The sequence below is a fragment of the Myxocyprinus asiaticus genome, chromosome 32 (genome assembly GCF_019703515.2).
Source record: "Myxocyprinus asiaticus isolate MX2 ecotype Aquarium Trade chromosome 32, UBuf_Myxa_2, whole genome shotgun sequence".
In the NCBI taxonomy this organism is placed as follows: Eukaryota; Metazoa; Chordata; class Actinopteri; order Cypriniformes; family Catostomidae; genus Myxocyprinus; species Myxocyprinus asiaticus.
In genome coordinates this window covers 15,678,356-15,704,794 of record NC_059375.1, presented here as the reverse complement: position 1 = coordinate 15,704,794, position 26,439 = coordinate 15,678,356, and the positions used below count along the sequence as shown (strand labels likewise).

The 26,439-nt window shown below is 39.7% G+C and overlaps 1 protein-coding gene across 2 annotated transcripts in view; it reads left to right on the top strand.

Moving 5' to 3' along the window:
• LOC127423174 (zinc transporter ZIP11-like) overlaps positions 1 to 26,439 on the top strand; it is a 207,469-nt gene that overhangs the window by 150,150 nt on the left and 30,880 nt on the right. For both annotated transcript variants that reach the window (XM_051667299.1, XM_051667298.1), the window contains exon 7: positions 23,007 to 23,076. In XM_051667299.1, coding sequence (XP_051523259.1) covers positions 23,007 to 23,076 — 70 coding nt within the window. The remainder of the gene's footprint in view (positions 1 to 23,006; positions 23,077 to 26,439) is intronic.

Sequence of the window (26,439 nt, the reverse complement as noted above, 5' to 3'; positions counted from 1 at the left end):
AAATCAGCCCAGATGTTTCGGATGAAACATTCATGGCATGGACTCAAAATACTTTGTTTTGAAGCTACGGTTCTTATACATGTCACAATTAAAAAAAAAAAAAAAAAAAATGATCCTCATGTTCTGTTGGAATTAACTCTTATTTGACTATTTAATTGACTTTTATATCCATGATATACACGTGTATCCATGATATACATTTAAAATAATAATAGTAACTTTGAAATTAACCTCTTATTTTCCCTTCAAATCTTTATTAAGTTCATTTAACCAACTAAATACCTAGTTGACAGAAATTATTGAAGCTGTTTTACCACAAAATGGGCATGCACTGTTTAGAAATGTGACTGGTGTCCATTCTAGTAACTTTGTTTCCGTTTTAGGTCAAACTGAACCCTGCAAAAACACTGTAGAAAAAGACAATGGAAAGGAACTAAAATAAACAATATATACAATATAAAATAAATGGGCAAGAGTGCATCCCTACATTGTGTACAATAATACAGGTAATCTTATCATGTGAACATTTATTGCATTATTTTGTGTTTTTATCTGGGGTCTCTTAGACCCTTGTTGAAGCATGTTATCAATTTAAAATTTTGTGTATAAAGTTATGCAAAGCACTTTTACACTTCTGCCAAGATATCCTAACCATTCTGAAAACAAACAGCCTGATCCAATATATGGATTACACAAAAAAAATAAATAAATAAAAAATAAATAAATAAAAAATGAATTTACAGATGAAGACATGACACCTACTGTATGTTTATCATTCAAACATCTCCTTTTCCCTCTTTGGTTTGCTTTCAGAGGTAAATCTAGGTTAAGGTGAAATGGTGGTCAGAGATGTGGTCAGTTTAATCTATTGTGTATAATAATGCGATCTCTCTAATCTCCTGTTATGCATGTATGGAGCTGCTAGTATGACTGTGCATTCCAGCACTTAATTAACCATACGTATGCACACTAATCTCTAACAAACTATCCAGCAGCAGTGTGTCATATTAGATTACCAGCCACTTTATATATTGACATCTCATGCTGTAAAAGAGACTATAACTCTCAATATTGATCTGTTCATCAGCTGTACCCTGCTTTTGGCCAATGGCATGTAGACCTTACAGTTTCATATACAGTATATGCTGCAGACATATGGCAGCAGCTCATATAATAACTTTGTGATAGTGGTTTGACAGCTTTTAAATAATGCATTTGAAAACATCTTTGAAGAATCCTATTTACAGCATTCATCTACTGTCATTACTTTCAGATTCATTTGTAGTTTTTCTTTTAGCCATTTTACTGTAGTTGAACATAACTAATTTGGAATATTATGCTGTTTAGGATGAAACATTTAAGGGGATAGTTCACCCAAAAATGAAAATTATCTCATCATTTACTCACCTTCATGCCATCCCAGATGTGTATGACTTTCTTTCTTCTGCAGATCACAAATGAAGATTTGTTGAAGAATATCTCAGCTCTGTAGGTCCATACAATGCAAGTGAATGGTGGACAGAGCTTTGGATCTCCAAAAATCACAATTTCAGCATAAAAATAATTCATGATACTCCAGTGGTTAAATCCATGTCTTCTGAAGCAACAAACTTTTCTTTTTATTGATTTTTTTTGTGTTGTTGAAAGCATAGAGTCCAGAGGCAAAGGGGAATGAAGCATAATTTGTCCATTAATGATGTGCATGACTCGCTTATTAAAATGAATTATATATCGAAACCGTGTTGCATCGCTTTGACAGACAGATCTCTGAGAGCATGGCTAGATTTGTGGAATGGGATATATCATACTTTATAATGTGGTAGTGTTACAGAGACATATCTGGCTCCAACTTTGGCTGAATACACTGAAATACTCATGGAATTTCTGTGTCAGACATTTCAGATATTACTCATTCATCTTGTCCTTTATTTATTTATTTACAAAAGCAGTAGCATTATTCTAGCCCTCACGTCAAGAAAATGGCTCCTTTGTAATGGAGATTTGCTCCATTTTTCAGGAGTCTTCACACGGCTCTTGTAGGTGGTGTTATTTGAATTGATGAGAGAGAGATAAGACTTCTTTATTTCTTGTCTAGATTGCACGAGTGATGAGGTTGGAGGGTGGGAGAAAGGGAAGAGCATGTTCTATGGATGGAGGTGGAGTATAGAGCTCACCGTGGAGCAGCTTGATGGAGACAATTGTAATGAATCTTTCGATGTGATGACAGTGCATGTGCTGTGCTACAATATATCGTAGCTCAAGGGAATGTTTTACACCGCCGTTGGCCCCTGGGCATTTCATATAGCAAGCATTTCGCTGTGTAAATGTGTTCACCTAGAGTTTACGCTTGAAGAATATTTCAAACAAGAACAGTGTGTGTTCCTGGGAATCATACTGTGCTTGTACAGTAGGCTACCTGAAGGCAGCTCTTCAATTGGTTCTAATGACAATACAGTGGAAGATGTCCTTTAAGAAATACCAGTTTCCATCAAATGCAGATCTGAATCTATTAGGCTACCCTTTTTGGTTTACAAAAAACAAAAAAAAAAAAAAAAAATTACAAACAAAGGTACAAGACTGCTTGCGTTCTTTTATGAGGAATTAAACTACTCATCCTAATAAGAATTGCAAATGACATTTATCTTATCAGCAATGATGGTAAAATAGAAACCAATAGATTTTTAAGTTATGGAGTATAAGTATTCAAATATTTACAAATATACTGTAAGTAGATGTGAACATTAACTGAAGTATCTGAATAATTTTATGCATTGCACTGCTGCCACATGATTTGCTGATTTCAGATAATCACATGAATAAGTAGGTGTACAGGTGTTCCTAATAAAGTGCTCAGTGAGTATCATCGCTTGATGACCTCAGAACTCTTGAAAAGTCTGTCTTGAGCAGTGTTGGAAAAGTTACTCAAAAAGTAATCCATTGCAAATTACTAATTGCTATTCTTAAATTGTAATCAGATTACACCACTCATTACTTCATGGGAAGTAATCACATTACTAATTACTGTACTTTTAAGTTACTTTCTAAAACTAATTTTCTGTAATTATTGGAGAATCGCATCAGAGTTAAAAAAAATAAAAATTTTCCCACCCCTCCTTATAGTGTGACTTCAGCTGTCATAGAAACGCAAACAAACTTACATGCTAAATGAACATGTTCATATTTTAAGTGTATTTTACATTGAAAATTCATTTTAGAAATGTGTAACCCAAGTAATGTACTTAAAAGCAGGGACTGAAAATGGTTCAAGGAACAAAAACGAAAACCGAAAACGAACTAAAATTTTGGCCGAACTTAACCGAAACCAGGAACCATTTCCCAATTGTTCAATTGTTTTGAACAAAATTCATTTCCAATAGTTCCGGAGTGAAAGCGTTATTTTTAAATGCTTGTAACCAGTTATAACTGGTTATTTTTTCATTAAACCAAAAGCCAAAGGTTTTTCACAGTACATGTTTGGAACTACATCACTTCGTGTTGCCTGAAAAAAACATGTGCTTTGATCCTGAAGGAAGCTGCTGCATCACACATTTCTTTGCCTATTTGCCCGGTGTATGTCGCATTCTGTGGATGAAGACCTTTTTAACGTCTATGTATAATTATTTCATATACAGTACATGTACGGCTAATCCAGAAACAAGGAAAACATTACTAGAGGTGAAAAGTACATTTCTCAGTTGTTTCCAAGTCTTTCTAAATTATTGTTATATGTGATGCATTAATACAGATTTGATGCTGTTGGGTTTTGTCTGAGAAACAGATGTGTTGTAAAAATTATGCTTGAATTAACTGTATGCTTGTTATGATATCTATGCTGATAAAATCACCACACCAGAAAAATTGAATGGCTTATTTTCACTTATTTTGGTGTGGCAAGTGGCTTATTTATACTTTATGCTGTGTTGATTTAATATCATATTCATTTACATATCCTTAATTTTCTCTGAGCCCAGAATAAATTTTCTCGGTAAAGATAAGATGGGCCTGATTAATTTGAGCAATCAGTGTGAATGAAAATATCCCCATAAAAACACACACACATACACACTGATAGGTCCAGGAGCAGAGGTTGCTTTTATAGCAGGAGTCAGAGTCAGTAGAGGTACTGGGTGATGTGAAATTGAATTGGACTGCAAAATGAGTGCACTGATTGAATGTCAGCTTATCAGATGGCTAGTTGAGGTACTGCTTGATTGAAACAGTGCTTTGCTTGTGTATATCTGTCTCAGCACTATGTAAGATGTTTGGAACTGAAATACCATAACAAACCACATGAGATCTAGACAAATCCGCTGTTGGCTGCAACCCACCACAAACAAATGAAAAAGAGACCCTCGCAGATTAAAGGAAATTGAAAATTTGGAGTAAACAGGAAACAAGTTTGTAGAAGTGATTATGAAAATTAGCTGCATCCTGAAATACTGATACATAAATTTAACATAAGGGTGAACAGATACAATAAGACACAGTGAATATTAAAGGGGTCATTCCATGAGGATCAAATTTCTCTTGATATTTATACACTGATGAGCCAAAACATTATGACCACCTACCTAATATGCAGTTGGTCCTTCACGTGCTGCCCAAACAGTGCCGACCCGCCGAAGCATGGACTCTAAAGACCCCTGAAGGTGTCTTGTGGTACCTGGCACCAAGACATTAGCAGCAGATCCTTCAAGTCCTGTAAGTTGGGTGGTGGAGCCACCATGGATAGGACCTGCTGGTCCAGCATATCCCACAGGTGCTCAATCGGATTGAGATCTGGGGAATTTGGAGGCCAGGGCAACACCTTGAACTCTTCATCATGTTCTTCAAACCATTCCCAAACACTGTGTGCAGTTGGCAGGGCACATTATCCTGTTGAAAGAGGCCACTGCCATCAGGGAATACCACTGACATGAAGGGGTGTACCTGGTCTGCAACGATGTTTAGGTAGGTGGCACGTGTCAAATTGACATCCACATGAATGGCCAGACCCAGGGTTTCCCAGCAGAACATTGTCCAGAGCATCGCATTCCCTCCACTGGCTTTTCAAAGTGCATCCTGGTGCCATCACTTCACCAGGTAAATGGCACATACGTACACAGCCGTCCACATGATGTAAAAGAAATGGGACTCATCGGACCAGTCGACCTTCTTCCACAGATCCAAGGTCCAGTTCCGACGCTTACTTGCCCATTGTAGGTGCTTTTGACGGTGGACAGGGATCATCATTGGCACTCTGACCGGTCTGCGGCTACACAGCCCCATACACAGCAGGCTGCGATGCGTTGTGTGTTGTGACCCATTTCTCCTGTAACCATTATGAACATTTCAGAATCAGAATGAGCTTTATTGCCAAGTATACATACAAGGAATCTGTCTTGGTGACAGAAGCTTCCAGTGCACATACAATACAACAACAAGACAGAAATAATCAAAATAGAATAAAAAATTTAATTATAAATTTAAATTTAAATTTTAAATTTAAAGTATATACTGTATAAAAATACACTAAGACAAAAAATATATACGTATATACAAATACAATATACAAATACAAATACAATATACAGATAGTGCAAGGGAATATAATGTGCAGAAGAGGTAGGATATGTTAAATAAATATAATAGACTAAGCTTGTTATTGCACATAATTATTTATTGCTCAATGGGGCAGTTTTAACTCTTCAATGACATGGATGGCCTGAGGGAAAACTGGTCTTGTACCTGGCTGTTCTGGTGCTCAGTGCTCTGTAGCACTGGCCAGAGGGCAACAGTTCAAAGAAGTAGTGAGCTTTGTAAGTGGGGTCCAGGGTGATTTTTTTTTTTTTTTTTTCCAGCCCTTTTCCTCACTCTAGATGTGTACAGTTCTTCTGATGTCTGATTTTGGAGCTGAACCAAACTAGACAGTTATTGAAGAGCAGAGGACAGACTCAACGACTGCTGAGTAGAACTGGATCAGCAGCGCCTGTGGCATGTTGAACGTCCTCAATTGGCGAAGAAAGTACAACCTAGTACAACCTCTGCTGGGCCTTTCTCATAATGGAGTTAGTGTGGGTCATCCATTTCAGGTCCTGTGAGATGGTAGAGCCCAAGAATCTGAATGGCTCCACTGCTGCCACATTGCTGTTCAGAATGGTGAGAGGAGGTAATGCTGGGGTGTTTATCCTGAAGTCCAAAATCATCTCCGCTGTTTTGAGCGTGCTCAGCTCCAGGTTGTTTTGGCTGCACTAGATTCAATCTCCCTTCGGTATGCAGACTCATCGGCATCTTGGATGAGGCCGATGACAGTAGTATCATCTGCAAACTTCAGGAGCTTGGCAGAGGGGTCCTTGGTGGTGCAGTTATTGGTGTACAGGGAGAAGAGTAGTGGGGAGAGCACACATACCTGGGGGGCGCCAATGCTAATCGTACAGGTGCTGGAAGTGAATTTCCCCAGTCTCACTAGCTGTTACCTGTCCGTCAGAAAGCTGGTGAGCCACTGATATCTGATCATCCAATAGACCTGTTTGCTCTAAACAAATTGAAGGGGGTCCAGAAAGGGTCCAGTGATGTCCTTCAGGTGGGCCAACACCAGTCTCTTAAATGACTTCATGACCATAGATGTCAGAGCGAAGGGTCTGTAGTCATTAAGTCCTTTGATCTTGGGTTTCTTTGGGATGGGGATGATGGTGGAGTGTTTGAAGCAGCAGGGAACTTCACACTGCTCTAGTGATCTGTTGAAGATCTGTGTGAAGATGGGGGTTAACTGGTCAGCACAGGATTTTAAACAGACAGGGGAAATGCTGTCTGGGCCTGATGCTTTCTTTGTCTTCTGTTTCCGGAAGACCCGGCACATATCCTCTTTACAGATCCTAAGTGCAGGTTGAGTAGCAGGAGGGGGGTCGCAGGAGGTGTTGATGTTTGTGTGAAGAAAAGGTCAGATTGGGTGTGGGGTGTGAGACTGGTCTTTTCAAATCTACAGTAAAACACATACAGTTTGTCATCCAGTTGTTGATTCCCTACAAAGTTGGAAGGTGGTGTCTTGTAGTTGGTAATGTCTTTTAGGCCTCTCCATACTGATGCAGGTTTGTTAGCTGAAAACTTGTTTTTCATCTTCTCAGAGTAGCTTCTCTTAGCCACTCTAATCTCCTTTGTCAGTGTGTTTTGGACCTGATTGTATAAGATTTTTTTCCCTACTTCGGTAAGCATCCTTTTTGGCCTGACGAAGCTTCCGTGAGTTTTGCTGTAAACCATAGGTTATCGTTGTTGAACGTTAAATAAGTCCTAATAGGAATGCACATATCAGCACAGAAACTGATATATGATCTAGATAGGTGTCTGCAGCTTCAAAAACACTCCAATCAGTGCAGTTAAAGCAGGCTTTTAGTTCCAGCTCTGCTTCATTGGTCCATCCTTTACAGTCCTTACTACAGGCTTAGCTGATTTAAGTTTCTGCCTGTAGATCGGAAGAAGATGAACCAGACAGTGATCAGAGTGTCCCAAAGCTGCTCTAGGGACAGAGCGATATGCATCCTTTAATGTTGTGTAACAGTGATCCAGTATATTTCTGTCTCTGTTGGGGCATGTAATGTGCTGTCTGTATTTTGTCAGTTCATGGGTGAGGTTGGCTCTTTTAAAATCACCAAGAATAATAATAAGTGAATCCGAGTATTGTTGTTCCATGTCTGTGATCTGATCGGCCAGTTGTTGCAGTGCTGCGCTCACGCTTGTGGAGGAATGTAAACACCAGAATAAACGAGGAAAAGTCCCATGGTGAGTAGAAAGGCTTGCAGTTAATAAAGAGCACTCCCAAATTAGAACAGCACATCTTCTTTAATGTTGTTAAAGATCTGTATACCAACTTTCATTGATGTAAAAGCATGTTCCACCACCTCTCGTTTTCCCCGATAACTCCGCGATGCGATCCGCTCTGAACAGCTGGAAGCCCGGCAGATGTAAGTGCTGTCCATAATGGCTTCACTCAGCCAGGTTTCTGTGAACAAGGCAGCAAAGTTTGCAAAGTCCTTGTTTGTACGGTTGAGAAGTAGTCTGTCCGTTTTGTTAGGAAGAGAGCGGAGATTCACTAGATGAATACTTGGCAGAGCTGTTCAAAAGCCGCGCTGTCAGAGCATGACCAGCATGCCAGCTCGCTTCCATCGCTTGCATCTCTTAGCGTGCTTGAACAACACCGCTGCTCCTCCAAATAAAATGTCCAGCCAAATGTCTGAATAGTCACAAAACAGGAAAAGATTGTCTGCTTTGTGCTGCTGAATGTTCTGAATGTTCATTTTCTGTGACTTGTGCCACAGTAGACCTTCTGTTGGTTCGGACCAGACGGGATCACCTTTGTTGCCCTGCCGCATTGATGAGCCTTGGGCGCCCAACACCCTGTCGCTGGTTTGTGATTTGTTCCTCCTCGGACCACTGTCAGTTGGTACTCACCACTGCTTACAGGGAGCACCCCACAAGCCTTTCCATTTCAGAGATGCTCTGACCCAGTCATTTGGCCATAACAAATTGGCTCCTGTCAAAATCGCTCAGGTCTTTACTCCTGCCCATTTCTCCTGCATTTAACATGTTGACTACAAGAACTGATTGTATGCTTACCATCTAATCAACCCAGACCTTGACATGTGGCCTTGTTAGGAGGTGATCAATGTTATTCATTTCACCTGTGAGTGGTAATAATATTTTGGCTCATCAGTGTATAAGAGGCCATTGCACTATAAAAACATACTGTAAGTTTCAGAACTCAAAACTTCTCCAGTCCGAAAAGAGCATTTATTGTTTTCACCCCACAAAATCAACTCATTTTGAAATCGGCCCCATAGTGACATAGGAAAAGGGTGTTCATCTGAATATGTTGCAATAAACTGATAGAGTGGCTGAGGTACTTTAACTCTGAATGTGGCACAATTGTTACTGTTTGCTTTTAACCAACGAAAAGAGTCAGATGTCGAGTAAGGTCCCCAGATATTGTTGTGTTCCTGGTAGTGAAAAAACTGCATCTCTGCATAGTCTTCTGAAGGATCCTAACATTAGGAATGAGGACCAATCTTTGTTCGGCACATTTCTATTAAGATTTTTTTGAGAACTATTATGATTCAGACTTTGCATAGAAACTTATTTTGAAAGATGGAGTAGTGCACAACTACTGGGTCAAATCAAATCAAATCACTTTATTGTCACACAGCCATATACACAAGTGCAATGGTGTGTGAAATTCTTGGGTGCAGTTCTGATCAACATAGCAGTCATGACAGTGATGAGACATATACCAATTTACAATAACATCAAATTAACACAACACAATTTAAACATCTGATATACACATAATTACACTCAACAATATACAAATAATAACATACACGATACAATACGCTGTTTTTTTTGTTTTTTTTTTACTATATAGATACACATTATTCAATAAAAATTAAAAATAAAAATATAAAAAAAGTATATATATATATATATATATATATATATATATATATATATATATATATATATATATATATAGAATGTACAGTATTGTACTGTATTGACATTCAGGCTGTCGGTTGATAGTCAGTTGTTAAGAGAGAACATAATATAATAATAATAATATAATTTATGACAGTCCGGTGTGAGATATAAGAGTAAGGGTAATAAAGTGCAGTGCTGATGTATTTTGATCGTGGGAGATCAAGAGTTCAGAAGTCTGATTGCTTGGGGGAAGAAGCTATCATGGAGTCGGCTGGTGCGGGTCCTGATGCTGCGATACCGCCCACCTGATGGTAGCAGTGAGAACAGCCTGTGGCTCGGGTGGCTGGAGTCTCTGATGATCCTCCGAGCTTTTTTCACACACCGCCTTGTATATATTTCCTGGAGGGAGGGAAGCTCACCTCCGATGATGTGTCTGGCAGTTCGCACCACCCTTTGCAGTGCTTTGCGGTTGTGGGCGGTGCTATTGCCGTACCAGGCGGAGATACAGCCAGTCAGGATGCTCTCCACAGTGCAGGTGTAGAACCGTGTGAGGATGTGGCGGTTCATTCCAAACTTCCTCAGCCGTCTCAGGAAGAGGCGCTGATGAGCCTTCTTCACAACGACTTCAGTGTGGACGGACCATGTGAGTTCCTCAGTGATGTGGACACCCAGGAACTTGAAGCTGCTGATTCACTCCACTGGTGCTCCATTGATGGTGATGGGACTGTGTTCTTTGTCTTTTCTTCTGAAGTCCACCACAAGCTCCTTTGTCTTACTGCTGATGACACGATGGTGGTAGGTCTGATCACTGACAATGATGAAACAGCCTACAGAGAGGAGGTGCACACCCTGACACACTGGTGTCAGGAGCACACCTCCTCACTGTAGGCTGTTTCATCATTGTCAGTGATCAGACCTACCACCATTGTGTCATCAGCAAACTTAATGATGGCATTGGAGCTATGTGTTGCCACACAGTCATGTGTGTACAAGGAATACAGTAGTGGGCTGAGAACACAGCCCTGCGGGGCTCCAGTGTTGAGGGTTAGTGATGAGGAGATGTTGCTGCCTATTCTAACCACCTGGCGTCTGCTTGACAGGAAGTCCAGGATCCAGCTGCACAGCGAGCTGTTTAAGCCCAGAGCCCGGAGTTTCTCATCTAGCTTGGAGGGCATTGTGGTGTTGAATGCTGAGCTGTAGTCTACAAACAGCATTCTCACATAAGTGTTCTTTTTTTCCAGGTGGGAGAGAGCAGTGTGTATTGTAGATGCAATGGCATCATCAGTGGAGCAGTTGTTGCGGTAAGCAAACTGCAGCGGGTCAAGATTGAGTGGCAATACAGAGCAGATGTAATCTCTGATTAGTCTCTCAAAACATTTGCTGATGATGGGGGTCAGAGCAACAGGACGCCAGTCATTTAAACAAGTTATTTTTGATTGTTTTGGTACAGGCACAATGGTGGATGTTTTAAAGCATGTGGGGACTACAGACAAAGAGAGGGAAAGGTTGAAAATGTCCGTAAAAACACCAGCCAGCTGGTTCGCGCACGCTCTGATGACGCGGCCCGGAATGCCGTCTGGGCCCGCGGCTTTGCGGATATTCACCCGTCGGAAGGATCGGGTTACATCCGCTACAGAGACGGAGAGCGAACTAACCTCTGTAGCTTCAGCCGCGAGAGCTCTCTCCGCGAGGGCGGTGTTATTTCCCTCGAAACGAGCATAAAAAGTATTTAGCTCATCCGGTAGAGAGGCAGCGGTGTTCATGGCGGAGTTTTTATTCCCTTTAAAGTCCGTGATGATGTTAATTCCCTGCCACATGCTTCTAGAGTTGGTGGTGTTAAACTGTCCTTCAATCTTGCTCCTGTACTGGCGTTTTGCGGTTCTGATAGTTTTTCGGAGGGCATAACTGGCTTGTTTATGCTCCTCCGTGTTCCCGGAATTAAAAGCGGAGGTCCGCACATTAAGTGCCGCGCGAACATCACTATTGATCCATGGTTTCTGATTCGGATAGATCCGTATTGTCCTGGTCGGAATCACGTCCTCTACGCACGTTCTGATGAAATGTATTACGCTATCAGCGTAAAGCTCGATGTCGTCATCAGAGGCGGACCGGAACATCTCCCAGTCCGTGTGATCAAAACAGTCTTGTAGCGTAGAATCTGATTGGTCCGACTAGCACTGGATCGTTCTGAGGGTGGGTGCTTCCTGTTTCAATTTCTGCCTGTAAGCGGGCAGAAGCAGAATGGAAGAGTGGTCCGATTTGCCAGATGGTGGGAGGGGGAGGGATTTGTAGCCATCCCAGAACGACGAGTAGCAATGGTCCAAAACCCGGTCCCCTCGTGTGTTGAAACTAATGTGCTGGTGATATTTTGGTGCGACTGATTTTAAACTGGCTTTATTAAAGTCCCCGGTCACAATGAACGTGGCTTCAGGGTGCGCGGTTTCCTGCTCACTTATTCTCCCATACAGTTCCTTGAGTGCCCGATCTGTGTCGGCTTGTGGGGGGATGTACACAGCAGTGATAATGACCGCTGTGAATTCCCTCGGTAACCAGAATGGTCGACACAGAAGCATAAGAAATTCCAGATCAGGAGAACAGAAAGACTTGTCAAGGTCAAGGATATCTTTATTATCCCCAAGGGGCAATTTGTTGTATAGTCAGCAGTAAACACACAACTATCAGACAAACAATAATAAATGGATAATAAATACAAGTCTAGACTTAAACTGAGTGAGTGTGTCTGCATCTCGAACAATGTTAGGGAGACTATTCCATAGTTTAGAAGCCAAAAATGAAAAGGATCTACCTCCTTTGTGGATTTTGATATTCTAGGAACTATTAACAGGCCGGAATTTTGCGATGGTAATGAATGTGATGGAATATAGTGTTGTAGAAGGTCACTTAAGTACTGCGGAGCTAGACCATTCAAAGCTTTGTACGTAGTTGACAGAATTTTAAAATTAATATGAAATTTAACAGTTAGCCACTGTAACGACGATAAAATGGGGCTAATATGATCATATTTCTTGGTTCTAGTCAGCACTATGCCTGCTGCATTTTGAACCAATTAAAGTTTATTTATTGATCTTGCTGGACATCCTCCCAATAATGCATTACAATAATCTAGTCTTGAGGTCATGAACACATGAATTAGTTTTTCGGCATCAGCAACAGAGAGCATGTGTCGTAATTTAGCAGTATTTCTTAGGTGGAAGAATGCTGTTCTACAAACATTGGTAATTTGATTTTCAAAGGACAGATTGGTATCAAATATAACACCTAATTTCTTTGCCGTTGAAGATGATGTAACAGTACATCCATCGAGAGTCAAATTATATTTTAGCATCTTATTTTTACAGGTTTTTGTTCCAATAATTAGTACCTCTGTTTTCTCGGAATTGAGTAGAAGGAAATATCTGGCCATCCAATCTTTTATTTCATTGATACACTCTGCTAATTTGGAGAATTGTGAAATCTCATCAGGTTTTGAAGAAATATAAGGTTGGGTATCATCGGCATAACAGTGGAAACTTATTCCACAATTCCTGATATCTCCCAGGGGAAGCATATACATGGAGAAAAGCAGAGGCCCTAAAACTTATTCCTGTGGCACTCCATACTTTACTTTTGTTTGGTTTGACAATTCCTCATTTACATAGACAAAGTGGTAGCAGTCTGCTAAATAGGACCTAAACCATGCTAATGCAACTTCACAAATGCCAACATAATTCTTTAGCCTATTCAAGAGAATGTCGTGATCTATCGTGTCAAATGCAGCACTAAGATCTAAAAGCACTAGAAATGAAATGCAGCCGTGATCAGATGATAAGAGCAAGTCATTTGTAACTAAGAAGTGTAGCCTCTGTACTGTGATGAGGCCTAAATCCTGTCTGAAATTGTTCATATATACTATTTATCTGTAGAAATGAACATATTTGGGAAGATACTACCTTTTCTAGTATTTTCGACATAAACGGGAGATTTGAATATACACTATATTGCCAAAAGTATTCGCTCATCTGCCTTTAGACGCATATGAACTTAAGTGACATCCCATTCTTAATCCATAGGGTTTAATATGACGTCGGCCCACCCTTTGCAGCTATAACAGCTTCAACTCTTCTGGGAAGGCTTTCCACAAGGTTTAGGAGTGTGTTTATGGGAATTTTTTACCATTCTTCCAGAAGCGCATTTGTGAGGTCAGACACTGATGTTGGACGAGAAGGCCTGGCTCGCAGTCTTCGCTCTAATTCATCCCAAAGTGCTCTATCGGGTTGAGGTCAGGACTCTGTGCAGGCCAGTCAAGTTCTTCCACACCAAACTCACTCATCCATGTCTTTATGGACCTTGCTTTGTGCACTGGTGTGCAGTCATGTTGGAACAGGAATGGGCCATCCCCAAACTGTTCCCACAAAGTTGGGAGCATGGAATTGTCCAAAATCTCTTGGTATTCTGAAGCATTCAGAGTTCCTTTCACTGGAACTAAGGGGCCAAGCCCAGCTCCTGAAAAACAACCCCACACCATAATCCCCCCTCCACCAAACTTCACAGTTGGCACAATGCAGTCAGACAAGTACCGTTCTCCTGGCAACTGCCAAACCCAGACTCATCCATCAGATTGCCAGATGGAGAAGCGTGATTTGTCACTCCAGAGAACGCGTCTCCACTGCTTTAGAGTCCAGTGGCGGCATGCTTTACACCACTGCATCCGACGCTTTGCATTGCACTTGGTGATGTATGGCTTGGATGCAGCTGCTCGGCCATGGAAACCCATTCCTTGAAGCTCTCTATGTACTGTTCTTGAGCTAATCTGAAGGCCACATGAATTTTGGAGGTCTGTAGCGATTGCCTCTGCAGAAAGTTGGCGACCTCTGCGCACTATGCGCCTCAGCATCCGCTGACCCCACTCTGTCATTTTACGTGGCCTACCACTTCGTGGCTGAGTTGCTGTCATTCCCAATCGCTTCCACTTTGTTATAATACCACTGAGAGTTGACTGTGGAATATTTAGTAGCGAGGAAATTTCACAACTGGACTTGTTGCACAGGTGGCATCCTATCACAGTACCACACTGGAATTCACTGAGCTCCTGAGAGCGGCCCATTCTTTCACAAATGTTTGTAGAAGCAGTCTGCATGCCTAGGTGCTTCATTTTATACACCTGTGGCCATGGAAGTGATTGGAACTGAATTCAATTATTTGGATGGGTGAGCGAAAACTTTTGGCAATATAGTGTATAATTAGCCAGTTCTCCAGGATCAAGTTGTGGCTTCTTAATAAGCGGTTTGATAACTGCCATTTTAAAGTTTCTCGGGACATGTCCTAAGGATAGTGAGGAGTTAATAATATTAAGAAGAGGTTCTGAGATTACAGGGAATACCCCTTTTAAGAGCTTGGTTGGTATTGGATCTAACATACATGTTGTGGCTTTTGATGTTTCAATAAGTTTTGTTAGCTCTTCATGACCTATGACAGTGAAGGATTGAAAATTATGAGACACTGTTTTCTGAGGTACTGTGACAGATGATTGCATAATTCCAATTTTATTTCTGATTATTTCAATTTTATCAGTAAAGAAATTCATGAAGTCATTACTCTTGTGCTGCAATGGAATATCTGGTTCTGTTGAGGCTTTATTCCTAACCAATTTAGCCACAGTACTGAATAAACACCTAGGTGGTTATTTTCTATGAATTTGCTAAAATATGCTGACCTGGCAGCTTTTAGTGCCTGTCTGTAGCTACAGACACTATCCTTCCACGCACCGCGAAATACATCTAATTTTGCATTCTTCCACTTGCGCTCCATTTTCCAAGCTGCTCTCTTGAGAGCATGAGTGTGATCATTGTACCATGGTGCAGGGCTTTTTTCTTTAATTTTCTTTAACCGAAGGGGGGCGACAATAGCAAGAGTGCTAGAAATGACTGTATTTATATTTTCTGTTATTTCATCAAGTTCTTTTAGGCTTTGGGGTTTACTGAGTGTATGAGATAGATCTGGAAGATTATTAGTGAAGCTATCTTTAGTGGTCGAAAGAATAGTTATACCTGAAAGATAGTGTGGTGTAGATTGAGTAACATTAGCTGATCGCAGCATACAAGAGACGAGGTAGTGATCCGAGATGTCATCGCTCTGCGGCAGAATTTTTATAGTATCAACATCAACTCCAAATGACAGAATTAAATCTAGTGTATGATTATGGAGATGAGTTGGTCCTGTGACATTTTATCTGACACCAAGAGAGTTGAGAATATCGATAAATGCTAATCCCAGTGTGTCGTTTTCATTATCTATGTGAATGTTGAAGTCGCAAACAATTAAAGCTCTATCTACAGTAACTACAAGATCTGATTACAAATTTGCAAATTCACCAACGAAATCAGAATAAGGCCTGGTTGATCTACAGTTGTGCTCAAAAGTTTGCATACCCTGGCAGAAATTGTGAAATTTTGGCATTGATTTTGAAAATATGACTGATCATGCAAAAAAGGATAGTGATCATTTGAAGCCATTTATTATCACATAGTTGTTTGGCTCCTTTTTAAATCATAATGATAACAGAAATCTCCCAAATGGCCCTGATCAAAAGTTTACATTATCTTGAATGTTTGGCCTTTTTACAGACACACAAGGTGACATACATTGGTTTAAATGGCAATTAAAGGTTAATTTCCCACACCTGTGGCTTTTTAAATTGCAATTACAATGCATTCAGACCAGAGGAGGCGAGAGCATCAAAATTCACTCTGGCTGCCCAACAACGCTATCGAAGATTCGTGGACGCTCTGACATAGTTGAAATAGGCGGCAACGTTTGTTCGGAATGTTTGGTTTTGTGAACTATATTTAAAGGGGCCGCAAAACATCCAAACATGTCGACCGGTATCTTTTTGCCGACCTATCACAAATAGCGTATACCCTCATGAAATCTTTTAAATGTGAAAGTAAGAAATCGATCGATGGCAGAAAGTAATTAAATATAAAAAGACAAACGCTGATGGTATAAATGTGTTATCGATTGATCAGGCAGCACGTTTTGCATGCTATGGTGCCAAAATTAGCATGCAATATATTATATATAATATTATATAAACCATAATATCCACTTCATCAACTCACCTGGCACACCAACAATTTCAGACACCTTTGTCCATGCATCGTTTTTTAAATTTATATCCCTGTAAGCAAACAGGGACAGATTGTATATTACGGGAAAACCCGCCACGGCAATAATTAGTTTCTCCTCCATTTTGTCTTCAGAACTATTGTTTGGTGGGAACCAAAGTTTACACTGTTGTGTTCTCTAGACTTCGCTAGAGTGGAGCACTTCTATATTCCAATAGGTTGCCGCCAAACCGCGTCAAAGCTCATTACCATAATGTTGCCCGCACTTGAAATTTCCTCTGACGCCCACAGTTCCCAAGACGCACCGGCCACGGACGCGCCGCTTCTCGCCGCCGAGAGACACTGGCTGCCATAGAAAATTAATGACTTCCAGTCGATTTGACGCTCTCGACGCCTTTGGTCTGAACGCACCATTAGTTTCTGTGTATAAATAGTCAATGAGTTTGTTAGCTCTCACGTGGATGCACTGAACAGGCTAGATACTGCACCATGGGGAGCAGAAAAGAACTGCCAAAAGACCTGCGTAACAAGGTAATGGAACTTTATAAAGATTTTCAAAGCCTTGAAAATGCCAGTCAGTACTGTTCAATCACTTATTAAAAAGTGGAAAATTCAGGGATCTCTTGATACCAAGCCAAGGTCAGGTAGACCAAGAAAGATTTCAGCTACAACTGCCAGAAGAATTGTTTGGGATACAAAGAAAATCCCACAGGTAACCTCAGGAGAAATACAGGCTGCTCTGGAAAAAGATGGTGTGGTTGTTTCAAGGAGCACAATATGACAATACTTGAACAAAAATGAGCTGCATGGTCGAGTTGCCAGAAAGAAGCCTTTACTGCGCCAGTACCACAAAAAAGCCCGGTTACAATATGCCCGACAACACCTTGACACGCCTCACAGCTTCTGGCACACTGTAATTTGGAGTGATGAGACCAAAATAAAGCTTTATTGTCACAACCATACGCGCTATGTTTGGAGAGGGGTCAAAAAGGCCTATAGTGAAAAGAATACCATCCCCACTGTGAAGCATGGTGGTGGCTCACTGATGTTTTGGGGGTGTGTGAGCTCTAAAGGCACGGGGAATCTTGTGAAAACTGATTGCAAGATGAATGCAGCATGTTATCAGAAAATACTGGCAGACAATTTGCATTCTTCTGCACGAAAGCTGTGCATGGGATGTTCTTGGACTTTCCAGCACGACAATGACCCTAAGCACAAGGCCGAGTTGACACTCCAGTGGTTACAGCAGAAAAAGGTGAAGGTTCTGGAGTGGCCATCACAGTCTCCTGACCTTAATATCATCGAGCCACTCTGGGGAGATCTCAAACGTGCAGTTCATGCAAGACGACCAAAGACTTTGCATGACCTGGAGGCATTTTGCCAAGACGAATGGGCAGCTATACCACCTGCAAGAATTTGGGGCCTTACAGACAACTATTACAAAAGACTGCACGCTGTCATTGATGCTAAAGGGAGCAATACACAGTATTAAGAACTAAGGGTATGCAGACTTTTGAACAGGGGTCATTTCATTTTTTTCTTTGTTGCCATGTTTTGTTTTATGATTGTGCCATTCTGTTATAACCTACAGCTGAATATGAATCCCATAAGAAATAAAAGAAATGTGTTTTGCCTGCTCACTCATGTTTTCTTTAAAAATGGTACATATATTACCAATTCTCCAAGCGTATGCAAACTTTTGAGCACAACTGTATATACTGTAGCAAGGGTAAAAGACGACAGAGTTTTTAATTTATTTATATCTATATCTGACGGTGCATTAAGCATTATTAGTTCAAAACACTTACATTTATATTCTGTCCTCTGAGTAAAACTTCACTGTAAATTGTAGCAATACCTCCTCCTCGACCCTTCAGACGAGGCTCATGTTTATAACAATAACCTGGGGGAGTAGATTAATTTAAACTAATATATTCATCCGGTTTAAGCCAGGTTTCAGTCAAACAGAGCACATCCAAACTATGATCTGTAATAATTTAATTTACAATTAGTGATTTGGTAGAAAGAGATCTAATGTTTAGTAGCCCTACCTTCATATGATGTTCATTTTTAATTTTTTTTTTTTTTTGTTCAAGTTTGACCTTAATCAGTTTTTTTTTCTAAATGATATAGTGAGAGTTTTGTGTTTGGTAGTTCGGGGAACAGACACAGTCTCGATATGATATCTAGGTGATACAGTCTCTATGTGTTGTAGTTTATGTGACCTGTGTGAAGTCTCAAGGCAGCTAGCAGACGTTCGGATTAACCAGTTTGTCTGTTTCCTGACCTGGGCCCCAGTTAGTCGAATACTATCATTATTAAGACTATGAGCCAAATTACAAGAGAAGAGAGTGGCACCTTCCCTGGTGGGATGGAGTCCGTCTCTCTTTAGCAGGTCAGGTCTACCCTAGAAACTCTTCCAAATGTCTATAAATCCTATTCTATTCTCCAGACACCACTCAGACATTCAGCCATTCAGTGACACTAATCTACTATAAACCTCGTCACCACGATGAGCAGGGAGGGTGCCAGAGCATATTACATTGTCTGACATCGTTTTTGCAAATTCACACACCTCTTTAACATTATCTCTAGTGATTTCCGACTGGTGAAGCCGGACATCATTAGTGCCGACATGAATAACAATTTTAGAAAATCTACATTTAACATTAGTCAGCACTTATAAATTTGATCTGATGTCAGATGCTCTGGCACCCGAAATGCATGTAACAATAGTGGCTGGAGTCTCTATTTCCATGTTCCTTACAATAGAATCACCAATATCAAGGGCTCTTTCAACATGATTCTCAGTGGAGTGCATCACTGAGTGGGGAGAATCTATTGGAAACCCTAACAGGAACGGGAGAGTGGTGTCGCTGAGGTGTTTGCTGAGCAAGTATGCCGCCGAGACGTCACCCAAACGCCCTGCTGTGTGGGCTCTACAGTCGGAACCAAAGTGTGTGTTGCTCTCTGTATTGCCCGCATCTGAAACAGTATCTACTGGCTTCTCTTTCTCACTGACCTCCACTAGCATTCGGATGCGTGTCTCTAACTCATTAACCTTCTCCGTCAGCCTGACTAATTCCTTACATTTATCACATGTGAATCCCTCACTGCTGATGGAAGAGGCTATTGTAAACATGTGACATGCAATGCAGGAAGAAATAACATGAGTGGATGGCATGACTTACCGCAGTTGTTTGTGGTTGTAGTTGTTGGTTGTTCCTGAGCGGTGAGGGTTTGAGATCGATGTGAATCCCTCATGCAATTGTTTGTTGTTATGGTTGTTCTTGACAAGCGGTGCTTTGAGATCGATGCAATAATCTGTGTAACAGAGGAGAAAAACGGGTGCGCTCTGTAAAATGCACGCAGTTTAATCACGATAAAAATAGAAAACGGATGCACGTGGAAAATGCACGCAGTTGAATCGCGATAAGAGAATAATGCAGGGGGAACCCGATGCACGCTGAAAAATGGCAGATGTTAAGGATTAAAGGCTGAAATCAGATAGATAAGTGATGCTAAAAAAGCTAGCAGGCTACAAACAGACTCGAGCTAGACGCCAGCAGCAACAGGTAAAATATACACAGATGAAACAGTAGAAAAACGCAAAAACCCGAAACACGTAGCAGGCTAGCAGGCTAGCAGGCTACAAACACTCGTGCAACATGCCGTCAGCAACAGGAACAGGAAGTCCAGTGATGTTCACATCATACATTCTCTACAGAGATTACTTAAATCATTAAGAGCCTAATGAAGTATTTAATTTTGTTGCATTTTTATTTCTTAGCCTATGTGTATATTCTTGAGGAAAGTTTGTAGTAATAATGATACTAGTCAACAACATCAGAATGAAATGTGGGATAATGTGAAATTTAGCTTGAAATTAAGGTTGATTTCAAAGGAAATTATTTATTTATTTATTTATTTTTTACTTTGACTTAGGGCTGATCGATTATGGCAAAAATCATAATCACGATTATTTTCCATTTACAGCAGGGATGCTCATAGTTCTATGGAATGAGATCTACTTTTTCATCATGTTATTGCAGCAAGATCTACCATGTACAATAAAGGCTATACATTATTACTATACCAAAATTTCAGTAGATGGTAGTGAAATTTCACGATTCTCAATAGCTAGCTTCAAAACAACAACAAATAATAACACTAACTAATATGTTAATAATGGAAGAATGGTTTCAAGTTCTTAAGTAATTATTCAAGACTTGTAAACAGTCAGTAATAAAATAGCAATAAAAACAGCAATGAATAGAAATAGATGAAAAAATAATTAAGAATTTTTAACAGCAGTAGGCTATCAAGTATTTAAGTAAACATTCAGAATGAAATGCAACATAAAACTACTATTGGTCTTTACTGTATGATTATAATACATTCATACTTTTTAAAGCTACTAAAGTTACCCAGTCAAGAGCAATAAGTGCTTTCTCATTTTCTTGTTATGGTTGTTTGATGATTATAATGACACACTAGACAGCAGCAGGTCTATTAGCTTACATTAACACTTACAAGTCCGACATTTTAATACAAATCCACTTTTTTCTCTGCTGTTTATGCTCACTTTAGATATTACTCTCTATGTTTACATGAATATCTCACTAAGACAGGCATTTTGGTGGAATTTTTAAATGTATTTGAGCATCAGGCGTGCATTACGTGAGCATTTTCGTAACACGCATGTTCAGCACACACACATACACCGTCTGTCAATCAAACAGGGCACAGCTGTTACTAGATCGCTTGCAAATTATAAAATTACGTGCTCTGGATTAATTTCAACAGCAGAATAAGAATATTAACTTTCTAATAAGTGACACAGACCTAGGCTATCACAAATATAGCCAGTTATTTTTTCATTATTGACGTTTTAATCAGTCTGCTTGTCCGGTCGGGCAAGTAAAATTATTTTTCACTTGCCCCTTCAAAAATCCACTTGTCAAGCATCACAACCGGACATTCGTTAATGTCAAGCCCTGATTAAATATTGTATTCAGCATTCTCTGATAAAATGTTTTTCTTCTACAGTATAGTTCCTAAAGTAAATGTACATTGTTTTAAAGGAGTTTTAGATATTATTTTGGAAAACAAGCCAAAAAAGACTAATCAAAAACGTAGTTTGTTCCACTGAATAACAGGCTAAGACTAAAGATTCTCACCTTTATGTTCACTTCAAAAACAAACTTTCTCTTCTTAATAGAACTGCATATCGCTGATTTTCTTCATGATAAGATACACACAGTGAACGTGACACACATGTTATGATTCACTACATCACGAGCCATCACGTTATAATCTAGCTGCAGCAAACGTGTGAGTGACGGTCGTCCTCACACCAGAGTGTGCATCAGCCGGGAGAAGATTCAGTCTCTTCCCCGGTCACTTCACGCAACTCAGACGTGCTGCTGACCACACAGAGAAATGGCAGATTCTGAGTTTATTTTCATAACCTGCTTCATTATTATTTGAACTTTAATAAAGGATGCTTTAAAGATATAACGCGAGGGTGTTTCATTGCGAGACTGTGTGGCACAATAATCGTTTTATCTCGATTATCCTGTTTTCATAATCGAAAATAAAATTAGATTAATCGTCCTGCCCTACTTTGACTGTTTGTCAGTTCCAAATCAAGAGAAAATGGTGTTTAATATACTGACTGGATTATCCAAAAATAGGCATTACAATGTGGTTATTGAACATATAAACACATTTTTATTGATTTTAACTATATTGTGATGAAACAATAATTTTTATATCGCCCACCCCTAGAAAGAAATTAAGGAAATAGACATTTACTGACAACAAAATTCTGTTTTATTACTGCTTGCTGCAATCTGTGAAAACCAAGATGCTTTGGATGAAAAGTGTTAGAGGTAATTCATAAACATCCTCTGCTAACATCTCACAAACTGTCCTCCGAATGACACTTGATGACAAAAAAATGGAGCGTAATACAATCAGTCTCTGGAGTTTTGAGATACTCTGTTTAAAGCCTTCCTGTACTGATAGTTGAAAGCTTGGTTAGGTGTATTGGGGGAAAGAACAGTTTCTGCTTAATTGTCCTAAAACTCTTTTTCACTCACCTCCCTGCTGAAAAAACAAAGCAAAGAAACAGCTTAAACCAGCCTAAGGTAGTATGCTGGTTTTAGATGGCCACCATATTGATTTCCACTGGTCAGGTCTGTTTTTATGGTTTTTGAGGGGATGTGGGCACTTATCAGCTGGTCAGGCAGGGAGCACATTTGGCCAATCAGCTAAACTAGTCTAAACCACCTTAGTCTGGTTTAAGCCGTTTGTTTTTCCAGTAGGTCCTCGCTCCATCTTACTCCTTAAATTAGTCCTGATCATCAATGCACCTTTCAAACAGTCTGATATTGGTGAAACTATAACAGGTGTTTTTTTCATGTGTTCCAGAGGGACTTGCTGTTGGAGTTGGCTTTGGAGCAATCGGCAAAACTCCGTCAGCCACATTTGAGAGTGCCAGGTAAGACTTTTACACATGTCCACTGCCACAGCTCACACACAGTAGGATTTTCTGGATTTTTTGAGTTTGCATCAGTCTTCAATGAATGGATATTGCCTGAATTTTGTGGAAAGTATTGTGTGATGCTGTCACCAAGTGGACAAATGTAGTATCGCCATGTCTCACTCTCTCCAAAAACAAACACAAATAATGTGTTGTTGTGATTTTTTGGTGCACATGTTTGCATCCATGTTCAGTGATGTCCTCAGGACAGTCTGCTTTTAAATAAGAGAAACTTGCCAGACATGGAGAGAGAGAAAGTGCAAGAGAGAGAAGGAAACAGAATAACAAGTGTACACATCATACTGCCAGATGGAATCCATTAGCCATAGCTGAGAACCAGAGCAGCGTTTTAACCGTCGAACCACCTGGCCTCCACTGGTAGGACTCAGCAAGAAATCAATGCAGTCCTGTGTGTGTGCACGCACATGTTTGTGACTCAGACTGCCATCCAGATGTGAGCTACAGCTTGCAGATGTTGAGACAGACAGACTTCTCCTTATTTCTCTTATTTGGTATATCTGTCTGTCCTCTTCTCCTCCTTTCTTTTTCTTTTTGCCATTAATAGTGTGTTGCATGTTACAGAATAAGGAAAGCTGTTTTGGATTAGTGTTACAAATGTTTTAATCTCTTAACATCCATACGGAGTGTTTCCTACTACAACTGTATGTGCTTTCTTGAGGAGTCATAATTAAAATTGCACAGGCGAGGAGAGACAGATGGGTGAATGGATACATATTTTGCTCAATAAGTAAACAGAGAGAGCAGTCTCTGTGTGTGAGCTCTCTGTGGTGTGTTGAACTTATGATACGGTATAAGAAAGAGGCCTTTGTCATAGTCTAAAAACAATCACACAAGAACACATATAGATGGGAGAGAGAGAGAAAGCAGGAACCATTTAACTCTTCAATTTTACATACTGTGTTCTACTTCTGTTGCTTTCAACTCTACTCAAATGTATTCTACACTGCTCTATTCAGTTGGATTGTATTATATTATGATGGATTGTACTCTAATATACTTGAATGTACTCTACTGGATTGTACACTGATAGTAATCTACTCTACTTGATTATGCTCAGTTGTACTCTACTTGATTGCAGTACTTGAAGTTGAAAAAATAGGTGGCGGTATTCTCCATGCCCTCTACTCCGGATTATACTCTATTTAGCTATATTATACTCTGCACAACTCTACCATATTGTAATCTACTCTACTGTATCCTTCTCTCCTATTTGCTTGTCAAGTTTACACTCCTTTCCTGTTCTTTAAATATGCTTGCTTTCTCCTCCTCCTCTGTTCTCTCTTCTGCTTCTCTTTTCTCACATTCTTTTCTCTCCTTCCTAGTAGCATTGAATCAGAATCAGAATGAGCATTATTGCCAAGTATGCTTACATATACAAGGAATTTGTCTTGGTGACAGGAGCTTCCAGTGTACAACAATACAAAGACAATACAAAAACAGCAGCAAGACATAGATAATAATAAAAAAATAAAACTAATTATACACATACGTACAGACACACATACATACATACACACATACACATGGGTAGTGCACATCTAATACAATCTGTTATGTACAGTGTGAATACAAATCTGTTATGTACAGTGCAAATTTTTTTTTTTTTTTTTTTTTTTGAGCAAATGATAGAATAAAAACTTGAATGACCTTAGAGTCCTTGAGGAACTGTAGGGAAATCCCAGATCTCCTTTAATTGATTTCTGGGAAGTGGAGTAGGTTATGTTATTGCAATTAATGTATAATAATTAAAGCTGCTGGCAACATTTCAAAAAGATGCAGACTGCAGCTGCATCAGATCAGGTTTTCCATTAAAAAAAAATCGAAATGCCTCCAAGTATTTGGTTTTCAGATCAAAAATATTCAACCGATGATTAATAAATTTACATGACAGAGCTGTCCAATCAGTGGAAATTCCTGCATCAATCATGTTTACAAAACCTCCAATTACCATACTTTTGTCTTTCAAGTATTGCATCCATGACAAAAGACACAAGTTAACAGCTTTATATTATTCGGACACCTCTGCACAACTTCATAGGTCTTAGTCTGGCCTTTATGCTGAAAAGTCTATCCCAGTGTTAAGTGGTTTGATGTTAGGGGCATATATAATCTAGAATTCACAGTAAGCTGGTATACACAGCCTAAAGTGGTATTGCTAACATTATTTCACCTTCAACTTAAGGGTAGATGATTGTTTATGCAGAGAGGGCTCATGAGGTCTGGAATGTGTATGTTTTAGAGCTGTCAGTCGATTAAAATTTGTATTTGTGATTAATCGCATAATGTTTAGTTAATCGCGATTAATCACAGATTTTGAAAGTGCTGAAATGTGACATTATGTATACACTTTTTTTATCAAAATGCATTTATTTACAACTGAGGAAAGAAAACAAAACAGATGTAACAATATAATGCTTTATTCAAATTTTACTAACAAAGCCTTTCACAGTATAAAGATAGAAATGCACTAAAATAGCACCAATTCAAGTAACATCAAACATTTCCCAAAGTCTGCATGGGAGGTTGACTAACTGAAAGAACTATTCTCCACATAGGTTGCATATTCATTGCAATGGGCATTAAATCTCTTAAACTCTCATCCTCCACAATATTAATTTGCCAGCAGACTGTGGCTATCCGCTTTGTTACAGAAATCGTGAAACCACGTTCACAATTCACGTCAGAGCGTCTACGCCAGCATCAAGCGCATCTTTGAAGAACATATGAAAAGCACTTGCAGACAAAAACACCTCATTTTGCATCTTGGTGATAGTTAAGACTTGACGTGCTTCTGTGGTAATTAAAATGCACCTTACATAGGCTGAATAATACTTGATTTCTATCACAAGTCACATCTGGGCTTGTTTTGTACATCAAATAACGTTAGGAGGTCCTTTCTCCTTCATTTTGTCACTGACAAGGAAGCTCTGTTGTGTGTGTGTTGTGAAGAGTGCATCAGATAAATGACTCCAGGGAGACACATTATAAAGGTTCTGCTCTTCCAACAAGTGTTTATGCTGGTTTTTGCTGTATTAACGGTAAATGCTTTAATAGCGATTAAGAAAAATTAACACGTTAAACTTTAATTAATCACATGCTTTAATGCGTTAATTCTGACAACTCTAATATGTTTGTATAAATGCATGTTTTTATTCTGTTTCTCTCACTGTCTTGTCCCCCCCACCCCACCCTTTCTCCATCCTGAGCCACTAAAGGCAGTCAGTCAGTCAGTCTGTCAGGCAGACCTCTGAAACAAAAGTCTGTTTGTTTTCCAGGGGAAAGCCACTCTTCTGTTTCCAT